Raw genomic sequence first — 27,578 nt, 5'->3', positions numbered from 1 at the left:
TTAAGAGTTCAAATACAGAATTACACACCTACTATTAAAAAAAAAATCCTTACATTTGACCTTTTTCTAAACAAAGAATCGCAAAATTTGAAATATTAAAGAAATTGGCCTTCATTCCCTCTTCAATTTTTGACAACGCTGCAGCATGTGTTCAGTTATTTATAACAAGGAGTTGATATGCCGAATTTCACGTCCCTTACTTAAGGGATTTCTAAAATACTCTCGGTAAAACATTTGAACACCCATTACCGCTTCCCCATTTGAGTTCGTATTTTAATTTAAAATCCTTTCTGATTCCTTGCTATCATATTAAAATGATTTTTCTTCCAAATATCACATTTTTTTAGTATATTAGTATGACCTGGGTCAGTGGTGTAACTACAATGGAGCGAGTGGAACAGTTGCTCCAGGGCGCACAGTAAAAGGGTGCATGTTCGAACGGACTTTATGCAAAGAACGTTTGAAATCATTTCAAAAGGTACGCTATAGCAATTAATTGGCAACAGCCGATACCGGAGGCGGATCCAGGAATTTTTGAGGGGGCGGGCAGGTTTGAAAAATAAACTTGAAACATTTTTCGATATTTGGTTCGCTAACTAAAAGTGTGGACTGCAGTGCTTCATAATTCGTATTTATCTCCACCCTTCTAGAGGCGGCACTGAGGAGTGGCGAACGCACCCAGAATCTTCCTTTTGAAAGAAGTTTTATATATATATTTTTTTTTCCTAAAGCCTTTAAACAAGCGCTCCGTTAGGGACTAATTTATATATTTTACTCCTCATGGAATATGGATTTCTCTCAGGATTAGAAACCTGCTTGTGTTTGATTATTTTTGAAAGTATATTTTAACATCAAAAGATGATATTATATTACGAACGTTTCTATTCTATCCATTAATTAAATCATATCTAAAAGTGAGACAAGTGTAATATCAGAGAAGGGGGATGGGATAACGAGTCAGTTGTTACACCATGCCAGCTCTGTTGGCCCGTGTTTCACGATGCGAGCAGGTGTTTTCACGATTCATCTTACAAATATCTCCCAAACCGTTACTCCCTGTTAAAAATATTAGTGAACCTTCTTTGTAGAAGTAGTCTTAGAAATAAAATGAAAAACAAACAAACAAGCCAGACTGTACGATAACGAAGATATGAGTGATACCGTAAACGCTTCCAGAGGGAGGGGGTCTCGATTTTTACAAATATCCCCTAACCAGTTACTTCCAGCTATAAATTGTACTGAATCGTATTTGTACTACGTAATCTTAGGGGGAAAAAAAGAGTGAACGCGCTAGGGTTCAGTAACGAAGATATGAGTGATGCCATAAACGCTTCACAGGGGGGTTTAGGGGAATAGCGGGATAAGCATCGGGGAGAATTTAGGAGAATTTTGAGAAATTATACTTTTACATGTGTGCTAACGATTGGTAGATAATTCATCTTGCTACAAATTTGTTCTGACATTTTCCCTTCATTGACCGGGCTAGTGGGCAATACATATATATAACCGGGTCACGGATAATTCGCAACAGAAAATGAAAAGGGGTCAATTCCCACCAGGAAAGCAAAAGGAGATAGGTTATTCGTTAGCTTTCAATTCGGTTCCAATTAGCTTTTACTGTTTGCACTTGAAAGTAAAATACAAACCCATTAGAGGGGAATTTTAACTTGCTTTGAATATATAATGAAACTGCCAATAGTATATTTACCGGTGTCTGTACTGTCAGAATGGACGGACAGATTTGAGTTCAATATTCAGCAACTTAAAGCAGATATAGTTTTCGGCAAATTTCAGAAAACTACTCAAATCAATCCATCAATTCCAAAGTTACAAGCAAAATAAATTTTACAGAAGAGAAAGAAATTTTGTCGCTGATTGTACATTCGTCTCTGGTTTGATTCGTCGTGTTGGAACAATTCTAGTTCATAACATGTAAATTTAAATATCTATTACATTCAGAGTATTTTCCCACATTTTCTGTACTTCAATTATAAATGGTGCCAAAATTTCCGTTTGCTTCGTTTCTTGGTGCCAAAATTACCGGTGCCAAAACTACCGTGTCAAAACTACTGGTGCCAAAATTTCCGCCTTTCGTTAATCAGTAGGTCCCGTCTCATATAGCCTCGCTGCTGAAAGGTACATTAAACTCAAAATCAATTCAACTCAATAATAATAATAATAACATAATCCAGAAATGCTTTAGGGGTGGCTGCAAATCGGATGATTAATATATATCCTTCATATACATAAAACAAAACCTAATAGACGACTAATTAGCTTCCATGGGCACGTTTTACGTTACAGAAAGATCAGTATTATAAACGTAATTTGGAAGATTGTATAAATATAAAGAAGCAGGCAACAATGTAATCCTGGTATCTTATGCGTTCATCACAGGGATGATACCGTATTGTAGTAATATACATAGAATATAGAAATAGTCTATAGTTGTTTTAAGACATTGGATAACTCCAGTATGTGACGTAAAATAAAGTGCATTTTCAGCGAAAAACAATTCCGCATTTTTCGCCTGTGATCAGTACACCAAGATTAAAAAAAAAACTTGGACGAATATTATTTTTTTTCCCCTCTGTGAATTTACAAACCCGAAATTCGGAAACAGTGTGTCCCAAATCCTCCCGATACGTTTCAAAAGTGCAACTATTTAATTTCACCAGTGCAGTGATTAAATCTCCATGGATTGGAAATTAAGATGTGTTTTGTGCTCCTGAAATTGACCTAAATTGCGTAATATTTCTCAATTAGTATAGGGGACCAAGGAGTGGTCCAAGGACCTATTATATCAGAACAACTTATAATGAAAGATATTTCTCCCTATGGTTGGGGATGAGAAGTCGAACCTAGAAATTTAAATGGAATTAATGTTTATGTAATTGAAATAAAAATATGGACTGAAAGTTTATTTGATGTGCATCGAGTGATGTACCCGAGAACGAATATGACATGTCTTCGACGTGAATATATATATATATATGTTTAGGTAGAGACCACGGAAAATAAAAAAAAAAAAATATGGACACTTTGACTAGTGCAAGTGAGTCTCGCTAAATAAATTGATGTTAGTAATATGAGACAGGACTCAAAAGTTGAATAATTTGGCTTAAAAAGAACCAAAACTCATCGAAGATTTTCTCTAAAACATTTTTTTTTTAATTACACGTTGTAAAATGGTCAACGAAAGATTTTTTTTCATTTATTTCACGAAAATTTAAGTATGTTGACATCCTATTGTCAATGCTTGAAGTATCATTATGTTTTTTTTTATTCATTCTTCTTTTACTTTCAATGTATTTAAATTCGTTAATATCTATACATATAATGTAGTAATTCCATACTGTCGTATCTATGTGACTATTGATGACAAACATTTTTTTTTTAGCTTATGGAATTGTAACTTATCTGTATTCTGCTAAACTAATATTTTTTTTAATAGATGTAATAAACTGTTTTGTAAATTGTAGTTAGGTTAGTTTAATTTAAATATACAAATCCTATACGCTGTCCTGTATGAGTGTGTGTGTGGCTGGACATTAGATTTAGTTTGAATTGAAATATTTGTGTTTACCTATAAGTAGACTTGCTCATTAATGGTAATCAGTGGCTGCAGTTTACTACTAATAAATACTAATGAAAACCGCTGATTCTATCTGAAATGGCTCTATGAGAGGAGCGAAGAGAACAAAAGAAGCCGGAACTAACAATTGTTTATTAATATTTTGGAATATTGAATCTCCAGAGACCAATTAAATATTTTTTTTTTCCTGCGACCAGTTTAACAGTACAATCGATCTCAGAATTTAAACCTCAAGTGTTGAATTAACATCGAACAGTTTTGAAATGATAATATAAACTTTCTCATTTATTTTTGGCGCTAGCCTGGGGTGATCCCCGAAAATGTGGTCATCCTGGTGCTAGGTCCGGTGTGTGTGAGTCGACATGTGGCTATCTCGACCATCGAATACCAAATCATTACCGAATAATCATTGAAATCAATTTCAATTCGACAACTTTTCAACTCCTTTTACCATATCCCCTAAATTAACCAATAACAGATTTTCTCTTTCCTCCATCTTCTTACTCTCCCTCTTTTACCTTCTTCCATTTTCCTTTTCTTCTTCTTCTTCTTTTCCTTTCTCTCCTTCTTTCTCCTTTTAAAAATAAAAACTGAAAAAGGGGGTCGTGACTGGAAACTCAAGTTGAAATAAACACGGTCATACATTTATTACATTTTTATTTTCTCTTCGGAAGTCCGATAATAAGAATTGTTTTATTTTGATGAAATCTAGAATACTCTAAGTTAATAAGATAATTATATATCATCCCCACGAAGGATGAAAGGTTCCCACTCACGACTTGACTTGACTTGGGTTTACACTCTATTTCCAAATACACTATGCAGTACCAGTACCATACAAAGTTTTTTTTTTCTTTTTCAACCAAACTGTAAAAAATCTCACTTTTATTCTGTGGGTTCGAGGAGCCGCCCTTGTTGGACCTACTTGAGACAAAAAAAAAGCTTGGACTTCCAGGGTTAATCAAACTTGGAAAACAATTCAGTTGGTATTCGACTCTGGAAAATCGAAGTCCCGGATACTCGACGCAAGAACAAACAGCAATGAAAACCATAATGTCAGGTTCAGCAAATGTTAAAAGCACAGGAAAAATGGGCCGCTAATGGATTTACATATCACTATTTACAAATAGTAGGTTTTTCCAATATCAAAAGTTCAGAACAGAAAATAGCAAACAAAATATAACTATTTATAATGCAATAAGTGTTTTACATGTCCACTTTCTATTATTCATATCATTATAAGAAACAACAAGCAAAAATTTTTCAAACATTTAGTTCCAGTGTTATACGTTATGCACAAAGACTGGAGTCGTTTCTGCAAAATCTGAAACACTCTTCCAATTTTCTCTTTTGGTGGTTGACCCACAGCATCTTGATGAAGCGCAGTTGAAACCGTTTCTTCAACTTGTTGAATTCCATGAATAAACTTCCAAATAGTTGGGTGGGGCATTCCTACCAAATGATGAAACTTCTAGTTCCACGATTCACAAATATTATTTGTCCTAGTTGCTGTTCAAAGTGGTTTGGTGAACATTCCAAGTGTCTGGGGAATATAGAAGGGGCACATTACGTAAGCGAATATTCCCAGACCAAGCTTTAACACGGCAATACGCGCCGGACACGTAGTACTATCAAAATAGTCCAGACGTTCCAGCTCTTCCTCTGAATTCTCTTGTATTAATTGATGCACATCTGCTATGAGAAGAAATGCCAATCCATTCGTTTTCTCGCAAAATAGACAAATATTTTCATTGCTCTTGTACCGTTCTGTGAGTCCAAGCTCTTGGACCTTCCTTCATGTTTACTGAGTCAGATGAAAAACCCACTTGACGACTTGAATTTCCAAAAGTTGCTTTTACAGCCGCATTTCCTCTATCTTGAAATCCATAACCACAGTTACAGGGTCTGGATATTCACTAAATTCATTGCACTGATGCACCACCACACGAAACAGTTCTTCATATGAATTTTGTGTGTTGCAGTGCATTAAGGCGTAGGCCTAAACCTAGTAAAGGAAGTCTTACCTCAAATAACATATACGTGATTTTTTTTAAGGAACCATTGAAAAAATGCCGTCCACCATCCATGTTTCACTTCTCAATAGCTCCATAAGGCTATATTTAAAGACGCTTATGCTTTGCCTCTATTTAGTTCAACAAAGGTGAAAAATAACCGTGACAAAATTTCCTATATGATAATATTTCTGTGAAAGAATTACTGGAAATTTAATCGCTTGCCTCAAATACGATATCTAAAATAGGGCTATGTAACTCATTATTTAATAATAGAGAAAGCAACTACAGTTTTAGAGGAAGCAACTACAGTTGCCCTGTACAAAAGCTCCAATTTAAGCAATACTTTACATGCAGTAACATAACTAGGTGGTTGCGTGTTAAAAGGACATTAGAAGAACTTAAAACACCAAAACGGCGTAATCGAATTTTCCGAAGAAATAAAATTAATTTCGATGATTTTTTCCAAACCAAACTTTGACTTTCCGCTGAATAAAGTCGAAGTCACTACTCCAAAAATGAAATGAAATGAAATCTCTAAGTTTTACATCCCACAGTTATGCTGGCTAGGCTAAAAGAGGCAGTGATGAAGAGAAATGAATGAAATGGTGAAATGAAAAAAGTGTGAGGAAACGAGAGAATCCCGAGAAAAAACATGCACACGATATTTGTCCTCCAGAAAGCTCACGTGGCGCGAGTTGGGATCGAACCAAGAACCCCATGCACCAGAGGTAAATGTTCTACCACTGAGCCATCGCTGCCTCTATTAATAAAATTGCAAACCTTTATTCATGTTATAAGTCTACAGCATACAGTATATATATACATTGTATTATTTATACCTTTTATAAACTATGAGATGTAAATAATGCCACGGACCTTCTAACGTCGTAAATATATTTCACGTCAATTACTTTTCTATATTGAAAGTATTTATGGCCAAAACCTATCAACACGATATTTTCAGATTTCGAACATCCAAAACTGGAACGTTACGCGCTTAAAAGTAGGTCAGATAAGCTAGTGAATCTGCATGCATAGTAAAATTAAGTGAAGTTGACTGATAGTAACTCCCCCTCCATCACATTTGGTGCCTCAACTCTCTGTGCTATTCGCCTATCTTCACAAAATTGATTCCCTCCCTTCACAGTGTTTCACGAAAAGCACTTGGACCCAATAGAGAGCTCAACTCTTATGCGTTTGGTCCATAGGTCAATTTCAGCCACTGTCAAGTGAGCTTTTGGTGGACAAACACTGTGTGCTTGGGATTCTCCTGTTGCATCCAACTTTATTCAACCATTATCACCTATCTCATCATCAACCATAAGTCACGTTAACATGTTACTAATATATTAAACTTAAAGCGAGTTATACTAAAGTAATCGGTAATTAAAGGAATATTTAATTGATGTTATAATAACTGTTGTACTTACTCAGGCTTTTGTTTCCTTCCTTTGTTCTTTTTAGTTGTAAACAAACCTCGTTCAGTAAATGACTCATCATCATCATCTTATTATTATTATTATAATTATTATTCACCAATTTAATGCCCGAGGCTACAAATATCGTTCGGTAGTTAGTAAATATATGAAGCTTATAATAAACTAATAAGAGCGTGTTGCGTAGTAAAGTATTAACAGCACAAAGTAGAAGATATAGAATGAGGGGTGTTACGACCTCCCATGCCATGATACGATATGCATAAACCGACTCGCAAGAAAACGACAGTTGTTCTTTGTTCAATGACGTCACTCATGATTAAAGAAACAACTGTCCATAGGCGGTCAGAATCTCACATACAGATGGATGTATGAAATATATAGCTGACGTATATAATATACGTATACATGTGTAATATACGGAAGTTTGTTAGATGTCAGACACCCTGCAGCGACATGATATAATGTCTAAATGAGAAAAAGGCAGTAACTATGTAGTATATGGATAACGTATGCTCTGTACAGATTTCCGTACTAATCGTAAGGATTCCATATATTTGTACAACATACCGCTGTCCGAATAACGAATTTTTCTCAGTGTACACATAATTCTATACTATATGCAATAGTATCATATATACTTCTATTTTCATATTTATATTGTCAATGTAAATAGCAGCAATACAAAATATCAATATCAATATCAAAATACTTGTATGTTTTTTTTGTAGTTTCAATCAAATCATAGGGTCAGATAATGGGGGATCAGGGCCGTCTTACGTATCCTTTTGCATTGTTTGCTTAATATATGGCCAAACATGTCTTGAGGCTGTGAACTGTGGAACCTTTTATGTACTGCGAGCAGTGGCGGTTTTAGCGGGTAGACACGGGGCTACCTAAAAATATATAAAACTGAAAATATATAAACACTAAAAGATATAATAAAAAGTAAATATATTTTCACTTTTTCTATTAATGGTAAATAATTATTTAATAAACAGCATCAACAACTACTGTACAGGTAATTTCCTATTGTCATTAATCAATCGAATGTGCATATGTATCCATACGCGAGGAGCGGACCTACCCAAAATTAAAATCCTAAAGCCGCCCCTGACTGCGAGCTTTAGCATGTTGGAGGTGAACTTCTGGAAAACAATACAATTGAAATGACTTGATACTAGACCGAAGTAAGTTTGTTTTATCTTTGTTTCAGGTATAATGTCAAACGGTTTACTTGCAACTGAGTCAGTCAATTTTCAATTTCTATGCAGTTAGCTTTCTTTCTTTTTTTTTTTTTTCTTTTTCTTTAATCACATTCATTTTTACTGATATAGATGTGAATAACGCTGCTAATAAGAGAATAGTATCTATGTATTTTTCCAAGAAGAACAAGTAGAATAACATCTAAAATTTATGATAAAACTAAAAGAAAGAATTATTCTTCTTACAGAATTATTGCGAAAAAATGAAGTGAAATCTTTAAGTTTTACGTCCCACGGTTATGCCGGTTAGGCTAAAGGAGACGGTGATGAGATATGAATGAAATGGTGGAATGAAAAAAGTGGGAGGAAACGGGAGAACCCCGAGAAAATTCAGGAGCATGGTGTTTGTCCACTACAAAGTCCACATGGCGCGAGCTGGGATCGAACCAGATACCTCAAGCAACGGAGGTGAACGCTCTACCACTGAGCCACACCGCAGCTTCTATCTACAATCAAAATATAGGCATAATTAGAATAATTGCAAAACCTAAAGATTTCTGCTCAAGTACAACCCTGAAAACTATGTACATCGGTTCAAATTTCCATTTAATCCATCATATATATTATTATTTGGTGACAATCAGTTTATCGGAAAAAACATTATTATTATTATTATTATTATTATTATTATTATTATTATTATTATTATTATTATTATTATTATTATTATTATTATTATTATGAAAATTAGTAATTGTGAAAGATAATAACTTCGATTAAAGCTGCTATGATTACAGAATTTAGCTTGCAGTACCATCCTGAATTCAGCATGCTATTTTCATATCTGTGAGGAAGCTAAATTATTTCGATGCCTACATTCATGGAACCAAGCTGTTAACAAAAGAAGAGACACTTGTTTTCCCTGGCAGTCGTAAAAATGTGTATTTTGGCTCTTCCCCCTCCAGCCCAAAAGAAACCGTTGTTTCGGAAGCGGCGCAACTTGATTTTTCTTTTATGTCAGCGGGAGGGCCATAGCAGGTAGCAAGCAAGACGGCCCAAAAAGTTGGACACTGTTGAACTTCTTGCAAGATGGAAAAAATGTTTTATGACCCTATCAAGACTATGTGTACACGGGGAAATATGGTAGGGTTTCAAGATTTTTTTTATGACAGCTACAAGATCTTGTACAAGATCTTTTATGGTGTAGATTGGCCTTAAAGGTTTACTTGTCCCTTCCATAAATCCTTCATTGTAACTAGGTTTCGGCGTTGCCGTTCCAACTCAGGTAGAACTGTATAAAGCTCTCAATATGCTAACCCCATTACGGTTATCATTGTAGCATCGTACAGCGTTTGTTCCGTCTGGCATCTGTAGCTTTTACAGCGTGATTGAAGAAATGGCTAGGCTTTGCAGTCAGCCCACGTCATGTGACAATATATGAAAGCTATTTTATTCTACTTTGTACAGCTTAAAACAAAAATTACTTTGATGTTTATTATGTCGGGAAGTATGTAAATGTTATCGAATAGAGCAAATCTTCTTTAAATTTTACTCCCGATCCAAGCTTTTGTATTATGTTTTTTCCATAAATGACGTAAAGGCAATGCACTAAATAGAAGAGGGGGAGTATGCGGGGTATACTTTCTTAGATCTTCCACTTCGGGCACTGCATAAAGGAATAGCAACGCAGTTTAAAAACAGAGATCTTGTTATCTTGAATATTTTCAGTGCGTAGCTGATGCTTGTTGTATTGCGACATACTGCCCCTCATGGACCATAGCTCCAGGGAGTCAGTTTAGTATATTTCCTAGCTAATTTCTCACTATTTCAATAAGCATTTATTATTTCATTACCAACGTCCTAGCCACACTGGAATATCACTCCCCATGAGATAAGCGAAGTCAAGCAAGCAGTCCTGGGTCTGGTCAGAGGAAAGATAGGTGTGACTATTAGTACTCACCAGACGGTGTTGGCGCTGCGGCGTCCACCCAGCGTCGTGAGGACAATTGGAAGCTACTTGAAAGAAAAAAGTAGCGAACTGCAGTCCAGAAAGCAAGCATTAATGGTGAGGGTAGCCGATCTGTTGACAACACATCACCCCACAGGAATGAGGGCCGTAAGTCCAGGCCTTCTAAGGGCTGTTGCGCCAGGAATTTAGTTATCATTAAGCCTATTATTATTGCTAATAATAATAATATTAAGATACTGTCTGTACTGTCTGTCTGATATTAAGATACTGGCTTAATAAAGATACTGTCTGTCTGTCTGCTCTGCTCGTAAGTACATTATTTCTAGCTTTATGATATAGTTAGACAGGCCAATAATTGATCAGTTTCTTTCTAATGTGATTCGTCACGTTGCTGGACGATAAAACTGGACAAGCCACAAATTAGAGTACTATACACAGGAAATTAATAATGATAGCTTTATTACTCAGATATTAACCTGCATACATTAATAAATATGAGGATATAGGTACTTAATAGAATGCTTTCTAATCATTTCTATTTTAAAGAAAAAAGTTTTAAATTGTCATTATAGACAGATGGCCTGTCGAATAATAATAATAATAATAATAATAATAATAATAATAATAATAATAATAATAATAATAATAATAATAATAATAATAATATTTGGTCTAGGAATTAATTCGTGCGGTTGGTACGCACACATTGAAGCTGTAGTACACACACAAAATACATAAATACCTTAAGAAAAATATTGTCCATCGCTAGCCACCACTTTCGCCCATCTGTCAGGCAATGTACGGATTCCGTGGCGAAAGAAGTCCTCATCCTTGGAAGCGATCCAGTCAGAGACCCATGTTTCGATATCTTCTGAAGAAGTAAACCGCTGTCCAATCAAATCGTTGTTCATGCAATCGAACAAGTAGTAGTCCGAAGGAGCAACGTCTGGTGAATACGGTGGGTGGGGTAAAACTTCCCATCCGACATTTTCTAAATAGGTTTTGACCGGTTTTGCGACATGTGGGCGAGCGTTATCATGTTGAACAATAAGTTTATCATGTCTGTTCTCCCATTCTGGTCGTGTTCTGGCCAGAGCTTGCTTCAAACGCATTAATTGTCGTCGATAACGTTCTCCATTCATAGTTTCACCCGGTTGCAGCAGCTCATAGTACACCACACCTTTCATATCCCACCATATGCACAGCATAACCTTTGCACAGTGAATATCTCGTTTTGGTTGTGATGGACCTGGTTCACCTGGTTTCACCCAGGCCTTTTTTCGTTTAGGGTTCTCGTAATGGATCCACTTCTCATCACCCGTAATAATTCGATGCAGAAACCCCTTTCTGCTCTGTCGTTGAAGCAGCAATTCGCAAATGGTTTTTCGTCTTTCAACGTCTCTGTCTTTCAATTCATGTGGAACCCAATGTGACATCTTTTGAATCATTTCCATGGCTTTCAAGCGTTTGGAGACTGTTGTTTGATCAACGCCTAATGCTGCTGCAAGTTGTTCCTGCGTTTGACACGAATCCTGCTCGAGCAATGCTGTCAATTCTTCGTCTTGAAATTTTTTTGGCTGTCCAGCTCGCTCTTGGTCTGCCAAGCCGAAATCACCACTTCTAAACCGTGCAAACCACTTCTGACACGTTCGCTCAGCTAGAGCATGGTCACCATACACTTCCACCAAAATACGATGACTTTCAGTCGCACTTTTCTGCATGTTAAAGTAATGCAGCAGGACACCCCGCAAAAACACTTTATCAGGCACAAATTGCGCCATGTTCACTTAACTACAAACTGGTGTTGTTGACGCTTTAATCCACTGCCCTATACTACGAACGATACGCGATGACAGGGGTTTGCAACACATGTGTGGATACACGGAACTGTGGGACGCTCCGTTCGTTGCGCCATCTCTTGTCCACCCGCACGAATTAATTCCTAGACCAAATAATAATAATAATAATAATAATAATAATAATAATAATAATAGTATTCCCATCCCAGAACATTAAACAAAGTTATCGTGCCTTGCAAAATAAATTTGATGAAGACAAGGATCATGTTGTCATCGAGATAGATCAATCGTCCTCAGAAAGTGAGGATAACGAAAACGAGGACATGTTTTAAACTCTTGAAGTGTCAAGTTCCAATTGTTTATTTTATCTATTTATGTGAGAATTTTCAAAATAATAATATTCAATCAGGTCTGATATAGTGCTTTATGTGAGATTGATTCTAAGTTGCATGAAGGGCATAAACAAGAAACAACAACAACAACAATAATAATAATAATAATAATAATAATAATAATAATGCTATTTGTAAAAGACTAACATTAGTGCATCACGCTAACTCCTAATAGTAAATCACGTTCATGCTCATTGCAATAATATAATGCAATAGTTTAGATTTGAGCATTTATATTTATGTATCCGCAAGTTCGTTGGTCGGCTAACTTAAAAAAAAAAAAAAAAAAAAAAAAGTGTATGCAAACACTTAGAGCTCTTAAGATTGAATTTACCCTATAATTAGTGCTTGAAATTTCAGGTAAACAGTATCCGCCCGATAAGTATTGCGTTTGGTTTACTCGATCCTTAGACCTGATAAACCCGTTAGACCCGTGTTTCACCTGTTTGGACCGTTTGACCCGATAGACTCGTTATGAATTCCTACGTGATAATTAGAACAATTTGTGTTATGATAATAAAGTGAAACAATACACTATTTACAATAATGACAGACTAAGCTTGTTTTCATAAAAACGGGGTTATCAGGCCAACCCTATTCATGCGGTTCAATCGGGCAAACCCGATTCATAGGGTAAAAATACAATATCGGTCCAACGGGCGGTCCAGGATCGATTCTATTTTCCGAGCATTACCGAAAATGCACAGTAGCCCGAAACGGCTCGGACGTAAGAACTATTATTATTATTATTATTATTATTATTATTATTATTATTATTATTATTATTATTATTATTATTATTATTATTATTATTATTATTATATTAAAAAGAGAGAAAATTACTTGTCGAATGACCTGTATATATTTTATTCCTATTTTAAATGGTTTTTCTTGTTTTATTTTTCTGCTTATTGGTTTGCAACACTCAGAAAGAATAGTTCGAGACTTCATTGTTTACCCTGGTGACGGGGAGAGCGCCTAAGCTTTTGTAATATCGGCAACATCCAACTGGTTGACAAACCGCACGTGGCCGCCAAAAACCATATGACAGTTTTACTGCTGATAAGGCCAGTTGGTTTAGCTTTGAAAACCATTATAAATCGAAAATTGTGTTAAGATTTTATAATATATAGTATGTTCAGAAAGTATTGTCCCCCTCCAAAAAAAAAAAAAAAAAAAATATATTACCTTAACTGTAATGGCACATTACAAAGTAAGTAAATTTCTTTTTACAACAAATTTCTCATTGTAGCCATGATACCCTTACTCGTCGTCTCTGTATCTCATTTGTAATCTGGGGGGCACTTATCTTTGGATTAATTCTGATAGTATACACAATTATGTTCTTGTATCTCTCTGATGGTTCTTCTAGTAACTATGTTCTTGTAGGGCCTATCTCTTTGATGGTTCTTCTAGTAACCATTCGTTTTTAATTGACTTCCTAAAGCTTAATATGTCTAATATCAACTGCACCATTGAAAGAAGTCGTTTCATGCTTTTAAATATTTCAGACACCGATTTAGTCTAATTGCAAAGCCTGATGATAATTTTTCTTTCATCCTTTGTTATATCGTTTCCTTTGTGCTCTAATTTACCTTTTACTAAATGTTTGTAGTGAACAGAGATGGAGCAATAAGTTAATACTTCTGTCAGCAATCTTATCAATCACCAATCCAAGCTAACAGTGCTTTACAGATATCTTAACTTCGAAGAAAACTACGGTGTACGAATACTTTTTCGACGAGTAAGACGTGAAACCAGCAAACTACACTGAATAGGTGGGGCAGCTGGTGAACTAAAGGTGCAAGATAGTATGGACGTAAATGCATGGGATCCATATATATGACATATATAATCTAAACTTAATTTACTCGTTAAACGATCGTAAACATGCGTTCATTCTTAAAAAAAAAAAATAATAATAACTGTACGAATACTTTTTCGAGTCATTGTATGTCATCCCCTATATGCGACATTAAAGTTTGTGTAAGTTTCTTCTGTAGGGTGTAGCTTTACATTTAAGTGTGCTACAGTGAATTTGGACTCGGCGGGTGAATTACAGATGGTGATCAGAAAAATGGAAACACCTGAACGAAATTGCAACTTACCAGATTAATATGGTGTCGGGCCACCTTTCGCCTTCAGAACAGCCTTGATGCGACGTGGGATGGAGGCATAGAGGTCGTGAATGGTAGCAAGTGGAATTTTACACCATTCCTCGTGCAGGGCATCGGCCAGTTCTGTGAGAGAGGATGGAGGTGGAAATCGTCGCCGGAGTCGTGTTTCCAAGACGGACAACAGATGTTCAATTATGTTGAGATCTGGGGATTGAGCGGACCTGGGGAGGTGTTGAACTTCATCACGATGTTCCTCACGCTGCAACAACGCCAGCGGTATAAATGGGTGCATTATCATCCTGGAAGATGGCGTCATTGTCCGGGAACAACATCCGGACCATAGGATGCAAGTGGTCTCCTAAAATTGCGACATAATCGTTGGCAGTGATTCGTCCGCTAAGTGTGACCACAGGACCCAATTAAAACCATGATATGGCGGCCCACAGCATCACCGAGCCGCCGCCATGTTTCACAGTTGGGCGAAGACACTGCAGATCATAAGCTTCTTTGGGCGTTCGCCACACATAAACATGGCCCGTGGTTGGGAATAGGGTGAAGGATGACTCATCCGACCATATCACACGTTTCCATCCACAACGGTCCAAGTTGCATGGTCGCGGCACCATTTGCGGCGTGCGAAAGCGTTATGGTCCCTGATGAGCGGTTTGGCCCGTGCAACACGACCCCGTAAGTTCATGTCATGTAATTCGTGGCGGACTGTGATTGTCGAAACAGGGTGGGGAGGTGCTGATTGAGTTCCTCCGTCACTTGCTCCGTAGTGGCACGACGGTTCTGCGTGACAATGCGCTTTAATACCCGGCGTGACCTGTCACTCATGATTTTCTTCCGCCCACTGTTCCGCTTCCCCGATGAGGTTTTCCCGTGTGTTGTGTAGGTCGTCAAAACCTTCGACACTGTCCCACGCGACACACCTAATACAGTAACCACTGCCGTCACACTCACTCCACATAACCGCGCACCAACAATTTGCCCTCTTTGAAAATCTGAGCGGTCTCCCATTTTACACTACCTCCGTCTGCTGCAGCCACTGGACACTGCTGTTCCACTGCACCTTACGTAGTATGGAGACCGACCTAACACACCACCACCAGCGGTCCGGCGCTGCGGGCGCCACGACACCACTGCCAACCCATACATCTGACGTGTTGCCAACTACAGGTGTTTCCATTTTTCTGATCACCATCTGTGTGTATATATATAGTTGAAGTGATAAGGAAAAGTGTTTAAATGGGTTTTGGTAAAGACATCAATACATAATCTACAACCGTAGTTCCATAGATTTTAATCCTTTAATTGGCAAGCACTGATAGCATTACCATTAAAATATTTTGTTTGCTTTTATGGTTGAACCATGTCTTCCTGATCATAATTTCGTAATTTTAAAAGTATTTTTGTACTTTGGTTACAAAATACTTTCAAAGCAACATTAGCATAAAATAGGTCTTATGTGTAGCTACTAAGCAGCATTGCCCTATTATGGTAAAATATCATAAGAATACTCTCAGTAATTAGCAGCAGTTTCGTTGAAATATTTTCCTAGAGAGCAAGTAACCACAAATCATGTATATGAATATTGTATGAAAGCAATAATGCCGATTAAATGATCACACTGAAGTTATAATTCGTGCGGATAATGCAATAGTATGCGATGTTGCTTGAAAGCAACAGTGCCAAATAAATGGTTAAATCCGAGAAGTAACTTATTTATAACTAGCTGAATATACCTATTCTTCGCTTGGGGGCTGCATTTGAAAGTCAACGCCTTGTGGGAGTATCACTATTCATTTCAGCAAGCGCGAAAAGTATGGATTTGACACTAATATCGGTCATTTTGGGTTATTTTTGTGTCTCGGTATCCCCCTCCCTCACTGACCCTCGCTCACATACAATGGTAGCTGAATTTGCAAGTCATCGCTAATGGAAGTGTCACCATTGATCACAGCAACCGCGAAAACTATGGATTTGACACTAATATCGGTCATTTTGGATTACTTTTACATGTCTCGGTATCCCCCTCCCCGGTGGCCCCGCGGCCCATAGTGGAATAGGGTAAATTTGCAAGTTAATGCGATCAGAGTTTCACCATTGATCTCAGCGACTGCGAAAACTATGAATTCGACACTAATATCGGTCATTTTCTACTAATTTTACATGTCCAGATAAACGCCATCCTTAGACCCCCCTGGTTCGAATTTCGAGAAAAACGCTTCGCCTTGGTCTGGGGCCTGGACCAAGTTATCCGTGACCAAAATTTGATAACTCTCGGTCAACTTGTCTGGTTCCCAGGCCGGTTCCGGTAAACGCCCCCCCCCCCTGAGACCCCTGGTTCGAAATTTGAAGAAAACGCTTCGTCTTGGTCTGGAGCCTGGACCAATATACCCATGACCCAAATTTATGCTCCCCAGGCGGCACACAGACAAACAGACAGACACACACACACAAAAACGAACTCTTTATTTTTTATATTAGATAGAAAATTTTCAATTGTTATATACACAAATATACTACATGCGTTACAGAGACATGGCGTGAAAAGAAGCCGAGCGGGAAAGGCAGAGTGTGACTGATCATGGCTCGGTGGTTCGAACCCTCCAGTGTTAAGTTTTTTTCTAAATATATACATGTATTTATTTAGTTATTTAATTTTATATATATATTATTCAGAGAGAGAGAGACAGAGAGCATTGGCGGGGTAGTTGCGGACTTAAAGCGGCGGATCACTGGTGATACAAGTGTAATTTCGTTGGAGACCCGCAAGCAACAGCAGCCGTCCTTCCACCATTTGGTCGTTTGAGGTCCTCCAACTATCCGCCACGTCTTACTAATGGGTTTATTGTGTTTTACTCGAATTACAACATTACAAACCATCATAAGTACAATTATAATTATGCGTAAAGCCCAGAAATTCATACCAATGGTATCAATAGTCCTTCGAAGTAGTCTCCCAAAGAATCCACCACAGACAGCAGATGATATGGAACGCTTCGAATATTAGTGCCTCACCATGAGTAAATCTTCTGATTTCACGGCTTACTCCTATAAAAGTATTTGAAAGTATGTTCCAAGTAATGGTTCGTTCACTTTTGATATGAGGTCGAAATCGCAAAGTGATCAGTCTGGTGGATATTGCGGATGCTCGAGTACTACCCATCTCAATCGCACGAGATGATTCAGCGTACACGTAGCCGTATGAGTTGTCGCGTTGAAGGATGAATACATCACATAGATGTTCAAGGAGTTTCTCCTGAATAGCCCGATGGATTGTGACGAAATTTCTGTCTGCGTGGCCATCCTGGATGACGTAATTTTGATTACTGGCGTTTCAGTTCTGGCTTATAGACTCTGGCCCAGAATTCATTAGTGGAAACTACTTACAAGGGACCATTCCGATTTTGTGAATTCAATTGGTGAAAATGATTGCTAGCACTGGATTCAGCACCAAAAGAAACAGAGAAAAGGAGGGTGTTTAGTAGCAGATTGTATACAGGGTTGCAGATAAATTAGGGCAAAGTGCGAAGGTAGAACGTAGAAAATGTCTAGAAATGACATGTTAATTTTGAAACGAGTAGAGATTGAGATCAAATCAAATGTTGGATATGAAGAATGCATGTAAACATTACATATAGAGACATAAGCGTAACTTGTCCCATATGATTGGGGGGGGGGGCAAAACATTCGTACACACACGCAGTGTGTATAATTCTCAAGCTTTGTCGAACCACTGCTGGATGAAGGTCTCTCCAATTCTCTTTCACACGTATCTATTTTCGGCAGTTCGTTTCCACGTTAATCCACACTGCTTCCTAATTTCGTCACACCATATTGTATTACAACGTTTTCTGGGTCGTTTTCGTTCCCTTAGGATCCAGTCAAGGACTGCTTTTGTCCACCTATCGTCAGTTCTTCTTGCAATATGGCCAGCTCCCTGCTACTTGAGTCCTTTTATTTCCGCGATGATATCGGTCACTCTTGTCATCTTCCTGATCCATGTATTTCTTTTCGTATCTCTCCGGATTATTGCGAGCATACATCTCTCCATGCTTCTCTGAGTTGTATATGCACTCTCCCTATGCAAATTTAAGAAAGAGCATTATACATTAACAACTGATCACAGAAAGTTGTGAATTCAACCAGGCGTAGATTATAATTTCTACTTTAGATTGGGAGCAGCAACATATTTCAAATTATTGCGTTTGGTATAAAAATCGATTATAAAGTTTGAATTTGCGGTGGCAGCTACATGGCATGAACGCGTTCTTCTTTTCTTTCATTATTAAGAGATAACAAGTTTTATTTATTGACTGTAAGATTCACAAGCTGTAATTAGAAGTATATAGTATAATATACATTGCTCACTTGTGCACGTGTACTTGGGCAGGTAATCTTCGACCTGAAATTGTCAGTTTTGAAACCAACCATGTATTTGCTTCTAATGTTTTAACCAAATATTTAGTACCGTAATTTCGAGAAACCCTCTGATTTTGAATCACCATTGTGTAGTTGGAGTGTGGGAATGATATAAATACAAGCCAGGCAGATATCCAGCCTAACTTTACGTCAGTTTTTGCAGCTGAGACCTAAAATTAAACCTTTCCCTTGTGTTAGTCAATAGCCGGAACGCCTTTCCCTAGAATTATTTGGCGGAATACAATGATGCAGAACGAAAAGTTTTAGATTAGTTCTAATATCGTGCTTTAATAGTATATTAATCTGTTTAAAATATGACAATAATGAACTGAAAAGACTATAAATTTGGAGCGAAACAAATACAGCACAGGAACTGAATTCGGACATCACACTGACTTACTGGAACGCAGAACTGGTGCGTTCCAGTCCATTTTAAGCCCCGCTTAGCCAATCTTTCTCTGATCTTTGCCCAATCCCTCATATTGATCCGAGCCTTAAATGTTGTTAAGAAATTACCTGGAACAACCTATCAGCACAATATCCACGTATTCGTCTACTCCAGCTCATTAATAGTGTTTCTTTCAGAAAAAATCTCCAAAAAGGATATTTTAAAAGTAAAGAGGGGTATTATAGTTAAACATATGTTTCTTGATGTCCTGAGTTCTCTGAAAATTTGTCGCAATGGTATTTTGCACTTGAGTATGTGTGTATGTGGGGGGGAAGCTCCGGCTCACCCTCTGCAAGAAATACTGCTTATCAATAATACAAGGAAATCACAATATTAGAAAATTCAAATATTAGCCAGTAAATATCACATTTATAACTTTGATTTAATAGATTAATATTTCACTTACCGACAAAATGTAATGATATGGAAACTGGAGTTGAACTGTTAATGCAGCTGAAGGCTATATATACAGAAAAAAAAAATCAAACGAATTGCTCACTGCAAACACAACTTCAGAATAAGTCAAGTGTATTATTTTTGGTTTGGTTGCCAGGGAGGCTATTAGTAACAATGTTTTAACCGTACAGTTCTCCCTTTCCACTTTACAACAATACCAGATGTTGCTATTTTTGTGACTAAAAGGGGGTTGCCACGTTAAAAGAACTTGTAGCTGTCATAAAAAAAAAAAAAAAAAATCTTGAAACCCTACCATATTTCACCAGTACACACAGTCTTGAAAGGGTCATAAAATATTTTTCCATCTTGCAAGGAGTTGAGCAGTATGCAACTTTCTGGGATGTCTTGCTCGCTACCTGCTATCACTCTCCCGCTGACATAAAGGAAAAACCAGTTTCGCCGCTTCCGAAACAACGGATTCTTTTGGACAGGGATGGTGAGTGCGGTAAAATAGACGTTTTTAATGAGGAGGTTCACCGTTTGTTCACTAGAGTGCAGTGCTGCATAGGTGGAAAACCTTTCGTGCTTTCAAGAAGTTGTAATATGTACACAGTAAATAGAAAAGGTTGGGTTTCAAGATTATTTTTTTTTATGACAACTACAATTTTTTGTAAAGTGGCAAGGCCTCTTTACAGGGAAAGTAATAAAATTTATTTTGTATTTAGGACCACAAGATTTCCGACAAATAGCCGAGTTCTGTATGTCTCTGCTTATCCTTATAAAACTCACCCTGTATCCCAGACAACAGACCGACCTGTATTTCTTTTGACCATCAACGTACACCGCATCCTCTTTCTCCAGCACGCTGACCTTTATTAAGATGGATGTAGCAAAACATTTATTACAATACATTACCAGATGTGGTTAAAATCAGAGTTGCATTCCCGTTGTTATTCTAGAACTTTTTTCAAAGTTAAAGGCAGTTTACAGTCGAACATTTTGTAATATCAGCATAGATAAGACAATTATTTAAATAACTGTCGATTGCCTAAGAAACAGTCGGAATCAGTAAGGGAGAAGGTATATAAACATCTCTGAACATGAGCAAATGATTTTTAGATATAGTTCAATTACAATTTTACATTGGCTCTGTGATCCCCCCCCTAAAAAAAAAGAATGTTCAAATTAAGTCCTATCTGTATTCAAATTAGAAGCATTTTTGATGTAACAGAAAAATAATGAAATCCTGAATTTGACATTACAGTTTATAAATTATTATTGCCGTCGTAAAGGAACATGTAATGTCTAAATTCAGATCACATGTATCGAAAATGAGTGACAATTACCCAGCTAGTAGTAGAGAGGCAGTGTCAGGGCTTAAAGTGAGCCGGAACGCGCCGGTACTACATTCCTGCAAATCAGCCTACTGTCGGAATTCAGTTCGTGTGCAACACTTATCATTTTGCAAACTTTGTGCATTAAGTTTTAATTAATATTTTGGTTCCGTCTATGAAACGACTATTCATATGATTTATCAAACCAAATCAGGAACCAGGAACATGGATCAAGGATATTCACTTTCATTAACATTTTCTTATTATTTTCTTTCATTATCATTTTCATTTTCTGGCAAATAACTGTGGATAAACATTCTGGCGAGGCGGCTGTTAACTAAAGCCACTTGAAGCCCTGGGCAGTGGGTATGCCTAACGAGCAGCATTTTAAAGGTGGAGCATAGCCATGAACTCTGTTCCTGACTAAGTGACTGAGGTTTTACCTGGTACCTTTTGTCAGGCCAGGGTCGCTGTCTTTTCACTTTCTTGCCCCTCCCTTCTCTTGGCCTGGTTAATCGCCTAAAGGCCTTAATACAGTGAAACAAAAACAAAATTAAGCAAAACAGTGTCGTATTCGCTTCAACTCAGTTCACAGATAACACTGGATGACTATCCTAATAAACTTCAGAAATTTGGGGGGATATCGCCCCCCTTGCCCCCTAAGTTACGCCTATGTATAGAGAGTTGAATGAACATACATATCGCCATCATGATATAGCACCAGAAAGATTAGTACAACGAATTGTTCGTTTCATACGTGCTTTGCATCGAATTACAGCATTACAAATCGTTACAAATACAATTATGTGTAAAGCCCAGAAACATACACAACAGTGGCATCTCTATGTATTATCTTTCCATGAGCGTATTTCAGAATTATCTTGGTTCGTTTCCATTTCGTAAAAAAAAAAGAAAGAAAAAGAAAAAGAAAAAAAGAAAAAAAAAGAAAAAAGAAAAATTGACTTCTACGGTAACACTTGTATATGATACGAGTTGTTACATACAGTATTTTCTTTCAGTATGCGTTGAAAGACGACAGTCAACTTACGAACGAGTATTGTCCCTAAATCATTGATTTCTGTGCCTTTTCTAAAATATCACCACCCATCTTACACTTTAAACAGACAAGATCTACGTTTCTTTTGTGGCGCCGATATCGTAAGTTTTCTTTAATTTTCCTCTGTTTGCACTGAAATATTTGTGCATGCCAAAAAATTACAAAAAAAAAAAAAAAAAAAAAAGAAAGAAAGAAAGAAAAAAGAAAGGAAGGAAAGATCTGTAACGGCCGTACAATCTGAATCCATCAATGCAATCCGAAATATTAATATTTCTGCACATATTAACATTTCCGCCTATGTTCTACTTTCATGTCCCGGCGTCCAAGAAAAAATAGAGGGTACTGCCGTACAATTGTACCGCTCTTTGGAACCGCCAGTGCTAAAAATGACCTAGATTAAAAAGTGTCGTCTATGTGATTATGAAGTTGATAAATTTGATGTTTACGTAACACTTGAAATGTATCCTAATATTGATTGTAACAAACCTATTTATAGTGTAAATTTTGATTCCTTATCATTGTGTCCTATTAAAATGACATTTTTAAGTTTAACGTCTCTCGATTATGCAGTGAGGCTAATCAAAACGATGATAATGAAGTGGATGATAATGGTACAGTGACAAAAGTGGGAGGAAACGAGAGAACCAGAAGAAACACCACAAACCTACTTGGCGGGAGCTACAATGAAACCAGCAACTCCACGCGCCAGAGTTGAGCGCTTTAGCACTGACCAACCGCAGCCCCAAAATGACCTTTAAGTTATTGTAAACATGATGATTCGGAAAGAGATTGCCTGGCAACTCTGATACAATGCAGTCAACGGCTAAACTCCAACGAATGTTTATAGAAATCTGTTAAAATTTGATACCTTGCAGCCGTCAGACGGTTGTTGTGTTGGTTGATGTGAATAGCCTATAACAGTGAATGAAATTTTGTAACTGCGAAAGGAAATAAGAAATTTAAGACTTGAATTGATCTGTGTGTAAATACTAATGAATATCAAAAGGCTTAGGGTTAGCCCTATCCTTCCGTATATGTTCGGCTCGTGCGAACATTGGAAAAGAAGATTGGGTCGGAGACTGGTTATAGGACTTCTGATATTTTGACTCCAAAATTAATATTATTCGATGCTACACGTATTACTTAGTCTACATACTAAATTTCAACTTGCGGAATTGAAGGGATCCAAAGTTATGTGGGGTCAAAATTTTGCCAAAATTATAGGGGGTTATAGGACTCTTGATATTTTGACTCCAAAATTGATGTTATTCGATTCGACACGTCTTACTTAGTCTACATACTAAATTTCAACTTCATTTGCGCAAGTTGAAATTTGGTGTGTAAACTAAGTAAGACGTGTGGAATCGAATAACATTAATTTTGAAGCCAAAATATCAAAAGTCCTATAACCCGTCTCCGACCAAAGAGTGACCATTCCCATACAACATAATGCAATTGCACATACAAATAAGCTTCCCCTACCATATGCAGGTAGTGTTCCGAAATTAAAATACCTGCATACTCTTCTGTGGTTCGATCACAATCCAATCCACCTAATAACTCAATTTCACCGCAGTGCTACATTCACTGCTTATGTTCGCCCAATTTGCGCGTACTATATATGAAGGGCAGAGTGGCTTAAATGTTGAAAACACCTGGTTGGATTTCTGGCCATGCGAGCTTGTAGAGATCATGTCCATCAATTTTCTCCTCTTTTTTTTTTTCTTCACTTTAATTTCGTAATTTTATATAGGCCTAGTATTCATCTGCATTTATCATTGGTCTCCAATATGGAGGCAAGACAATTTCGTTTCCTTTTCCGTTTTCCTTTTGACTGACCATTCGTATATGCAGAGGCATATGTAGTACGCCTTCCAAACAATCGGAACCACATTCTTAAGTTTTTTAAAAGGACACTTTTTGTTTTTCTCTCTCTTTTACCTTCTCAAATAAGAATGACTTATTGCTGAACAAAAATTGAAATCTTAAATGATTCATTACTTCACTGATATTACCAAATGATAATGATAAATTCCTAACGTATTATTCTGATTATTATAAGAACAAAAAAAATCTATTGGATTATTATTATTATTATTATTATTATTATTATTATTATTATTATTATACCGTTCCTTTTCCCCGCTGTAAATGTAGAGTAGATACGTTAGTTTACTATGTTAAAACATCAACTCCTACGAAGCTCTGCAAACAAATTATACATTATTTGCCTCAGGGAAGTGTTTGTTTTGTTATCAGTGAAACAGGCATAACAGCATATGTAAGACAAAAGTACACACTATCTTCATCCTTTTGTGTCAGAATTTTTATCGTAATCAGATAGGGAAGATACGTAAGCATACTCTTAGATGGATATTGCTGACTAAACTCAGTGGAGAAGGCTTTGCAGCAGACTTAACATAACATGTGTTCCAACATCCTTGTCGAGAGGAGACTTAAAGACAATATCATGTTGTGACCATTGGGAAATGATCATTTTTGGAAGGGCTGTTGACAGACTGTGTTGTATTTAACAGATGGTGCTAGTGATATGGCGTGAACTGTGCCTCTTGTGAACTTTGCAAGTGTTTCTTGTGACGACATGAAGGAACGACTTACAAGGTAAGTGTGTACTAGTTTTTTTCGTCGGTTTTGAGTAATGGGTCCCTATAAACCACACTGCGATCGGATACAGTTCGTTACAACATAATGATAAGTGCATTTGCAAATTAAATATTTCCTTCATTGGCGGAATAGTTCGTGCGTGTGTTACTCACTGTGAATTGTTTGTTCAGTTATTGAACGTTTGATTTACCACAAGAAATTAAAGTTGAGATACCTATGTAGTCTGCTTGAAAGTTTTTCAAGACCCATACTGGAATTCGTGCGCCCACTTCATAGTGGAAAGGGATAAACTGCACGCGACAATAGCTGGATGCAATACGAGTTGGGAATGCCGTGATTTGTTATACATAGGACCTATGAAGACTAAAACTCGAATATGTATTTTCAGTGGCAAATGCAGTGTATTTTATAAAAGTATGTTAACATTTTTGCCAGTGAGAACATTCATAAAGAAGTTGAAACTTTTCTTCCGGATTCGTAACAAAATAACTGAGTAAGTAAACTTAATCGCCCCTTGTGTAATATAGAGTAATTGTTCAGTTACAGTATTCAATAAATGTACTTTTTAACTCTGTGCCTTAAAAGCAAACGTTCATTGCCGCAGAAACCAAATCTGTGATTAGAACATAATTTGTGCCAAAATAATAATCGCATGACCTATATCCAAGGTGAACCATTGTAATATGTAAATATGGACAAGAGGACATTGTTTAATATATTCCACAGTAAATTAACAGTGTGCTGACCCAACCAAGAGGTATTTTCTAAATAATACTACGTCAGGTTAATGCACATTTTAAATCTGCATAGTATACGAAAGCTTACAATATTACGTTTATTGTTCAGTGTTACAAACTAAGGATGATGAAGTAAAGTACTAAACATCCAAATTTTTGGAGGTACTTACAACAATAATAACGCAAGTGAGACTGACGTGTTATTGAAATTACCGTAGTGGCGAATACGGTGGCCGTGATATCATGTATTTCTAACAAGTAGAAATAAACTACAAATGGCTGAAAATTTTACTTCCTTCAAAAAAATGTTTTAAGTCCGTAAATAAGTATCATATGGAATCACGTATATGGGTTACAGTAAACTTAAAGTTCATAATGCCGTTTCCAGCAACTTGATATCAAACCATTCCGGAGATATGATGAACATTATTAAAGTTTGCTAAACTCCTTAAACTTGTATAATTGTGTGAACTTATAATTACAACTATCAAAAATTATTCCTGTAGTTAGTAGACAAAAGTAACATTTCTTAAAATTATTTCCCACAACTACGTTATTTTAGTCAGTTTAGCGATTAGTCAGTTTTAGTCAGTCTACTTATATTTTTCAACTTCTCCGGAATGGATTGAAATACAGTTGCTATAAACGGTACAATGATCATTATTGTGGTCCGCGGGACATTTTATTTTCATTAAACTTTATCTTATTATGTAGCTCACATCTGGAATATTTCTATTGTACTGTACATAGGTGCCGACTTGAAGTAAATATTGGGGGCAGCAACAAAGAACATCATCATATTCAGCCCTTTTCTATCAACTGTTTGATGAAGCCCCTCTTCTCTCCCTCCACCCAGTTCTCGGCCCGCTACTCCGCTTCATCCTCTCCGCTGCGAAATTCACGACCTAAGTCAAGTTTGCCTAAAGCCAATAAAACAAATTCAAGTTCAAAATTTGGAAACTTCACTGCAACTTTACGCACCATATTGATCTTCACTTGTTATATCAGTGCTGCCAGAGTGTTGGTTGAAGCGTCAGTGCTCTATTAAACACAGTTTTGAAAACAGCGTTTTCTATTGTATAAAACGGTTGCTCCTAATATTTAAAGACACGACGAAGCATATGACAAAAATTCTTGCTTCTCTTTGTTAATTCTTCCTCGACTGGATTATATTGGAGGGGCGAGGATCCCACCTTTAAATATTGGGGGCCAAAATGTGTCCTGTCCCCCAAAGTCGGCGCCTATGGTATTGTCAGTGATGAAAATTTTCCGGAAAATTTTTCGATTCATAAAAACATACTCCACTTATTCCTACATCGTTCTTTAGCCGTTATGTAAGGTGGAAAATTTTCTACATTTTTCCGGAAAATTTTCAGTTATTAACAAATATCAATGATCAAGTAACAGTTCCTCAGTATTCATAAAATTGATTGAAATCATGCATAGAAATGTTAAAAAGTGAAAGATCGTTTAAAGAATCTGAATTTTTTCATGACTAAGATAATTTTCAGTACTATGTAGGAACAAGTTCTACAATTTTTCATGAATCGAAATATTTTCTGTCTTGTATGGAAAAATTGAACTTTTTATGAGTCAGAAAATTTTAATCATTTTGAAGCAAAAAGTAAAACAACTTTTTGTGAATCGGAAAGTTTTATTGCTCTGTAGAAACAAGTGAAAGGAATTTTCATAGATCGGAAAATTTTCATCACGATGTAGAAACAAGTGGAAAACACTTTTCATAACCCGGACAACTTTGGATATTATGTATAGTGATGTTAGGTGGAAATTTTCCACTATAATTAACAGCACATTCAGCTATAAAATTCAATTCCTGTAGAGGAAAGTTAGACAGCAACAAATTATCATTTTCCAATTAGCTTTGGGAAACCAGAACATTTTCTAATATTTCAAGTTGGGAAGAAAAAATATACAGTGTTTCTCTCTCTCTCTCTCTCTCTCTCTCTCTCTCTCTCTCTCTCTCTCTCTATATATATATATATATATATATATATATATATATAT

General features: G+C 36.7%; 1 protein-coding gene across 6 annotated transcripts in view; it reads left to right on the top strand.

Moving 5' to 3' along the window:
• The window catches only part of LOC145662721 (inverted formin-2-like), a 435,970-nt gene that overhangs the window by 308,626 nt on the left and 99,766 nt on the right, over positions 1–27,578 (top strand). For 2 of the 6 annotated variants that reach the window (XM_081728581.1, XM_081728582.1), the window contains exon 1: positions 24,834–25,309. The exons of 2 other annotated variants lie outside the window; for them this stretch is intronic. In XM_081728581.1, the coding sequence (XP_081584707.1) occupies positions 25,173–25,309 (137 nt within the window). In that variant the 5' untranslated portion in view covers positions 24,834–25,172. Of the gene's footprint in view, positions 1–24,372; positions 24,814–24,833; positions 25,310–27,578 lie in introns of those variants that run through there. 2 more of the 6 variants (XM_081728583.1, XM_081728584.1) reach the window with 2 other exon arrangements.

The sequence above is a fragment of the Thermobia domestica genome, chromosome 10 (assembly GCF_964235325.1).
Source record: "Thermobia domestica chromosome 10, izTheDome1.hap1.1, whole genome shotgun sequence".
Lineage (NCBI taxonomy): Eukaryota > Metazoa > Arthropoda > Insecta > Zygentoma > Lepismatidae > Thermobia > Thermobia domestica.
Note: the sequence above shows the minus strand (reverse complement) of the source record. Positions and strands in the feature narration are given on the sequence as shown.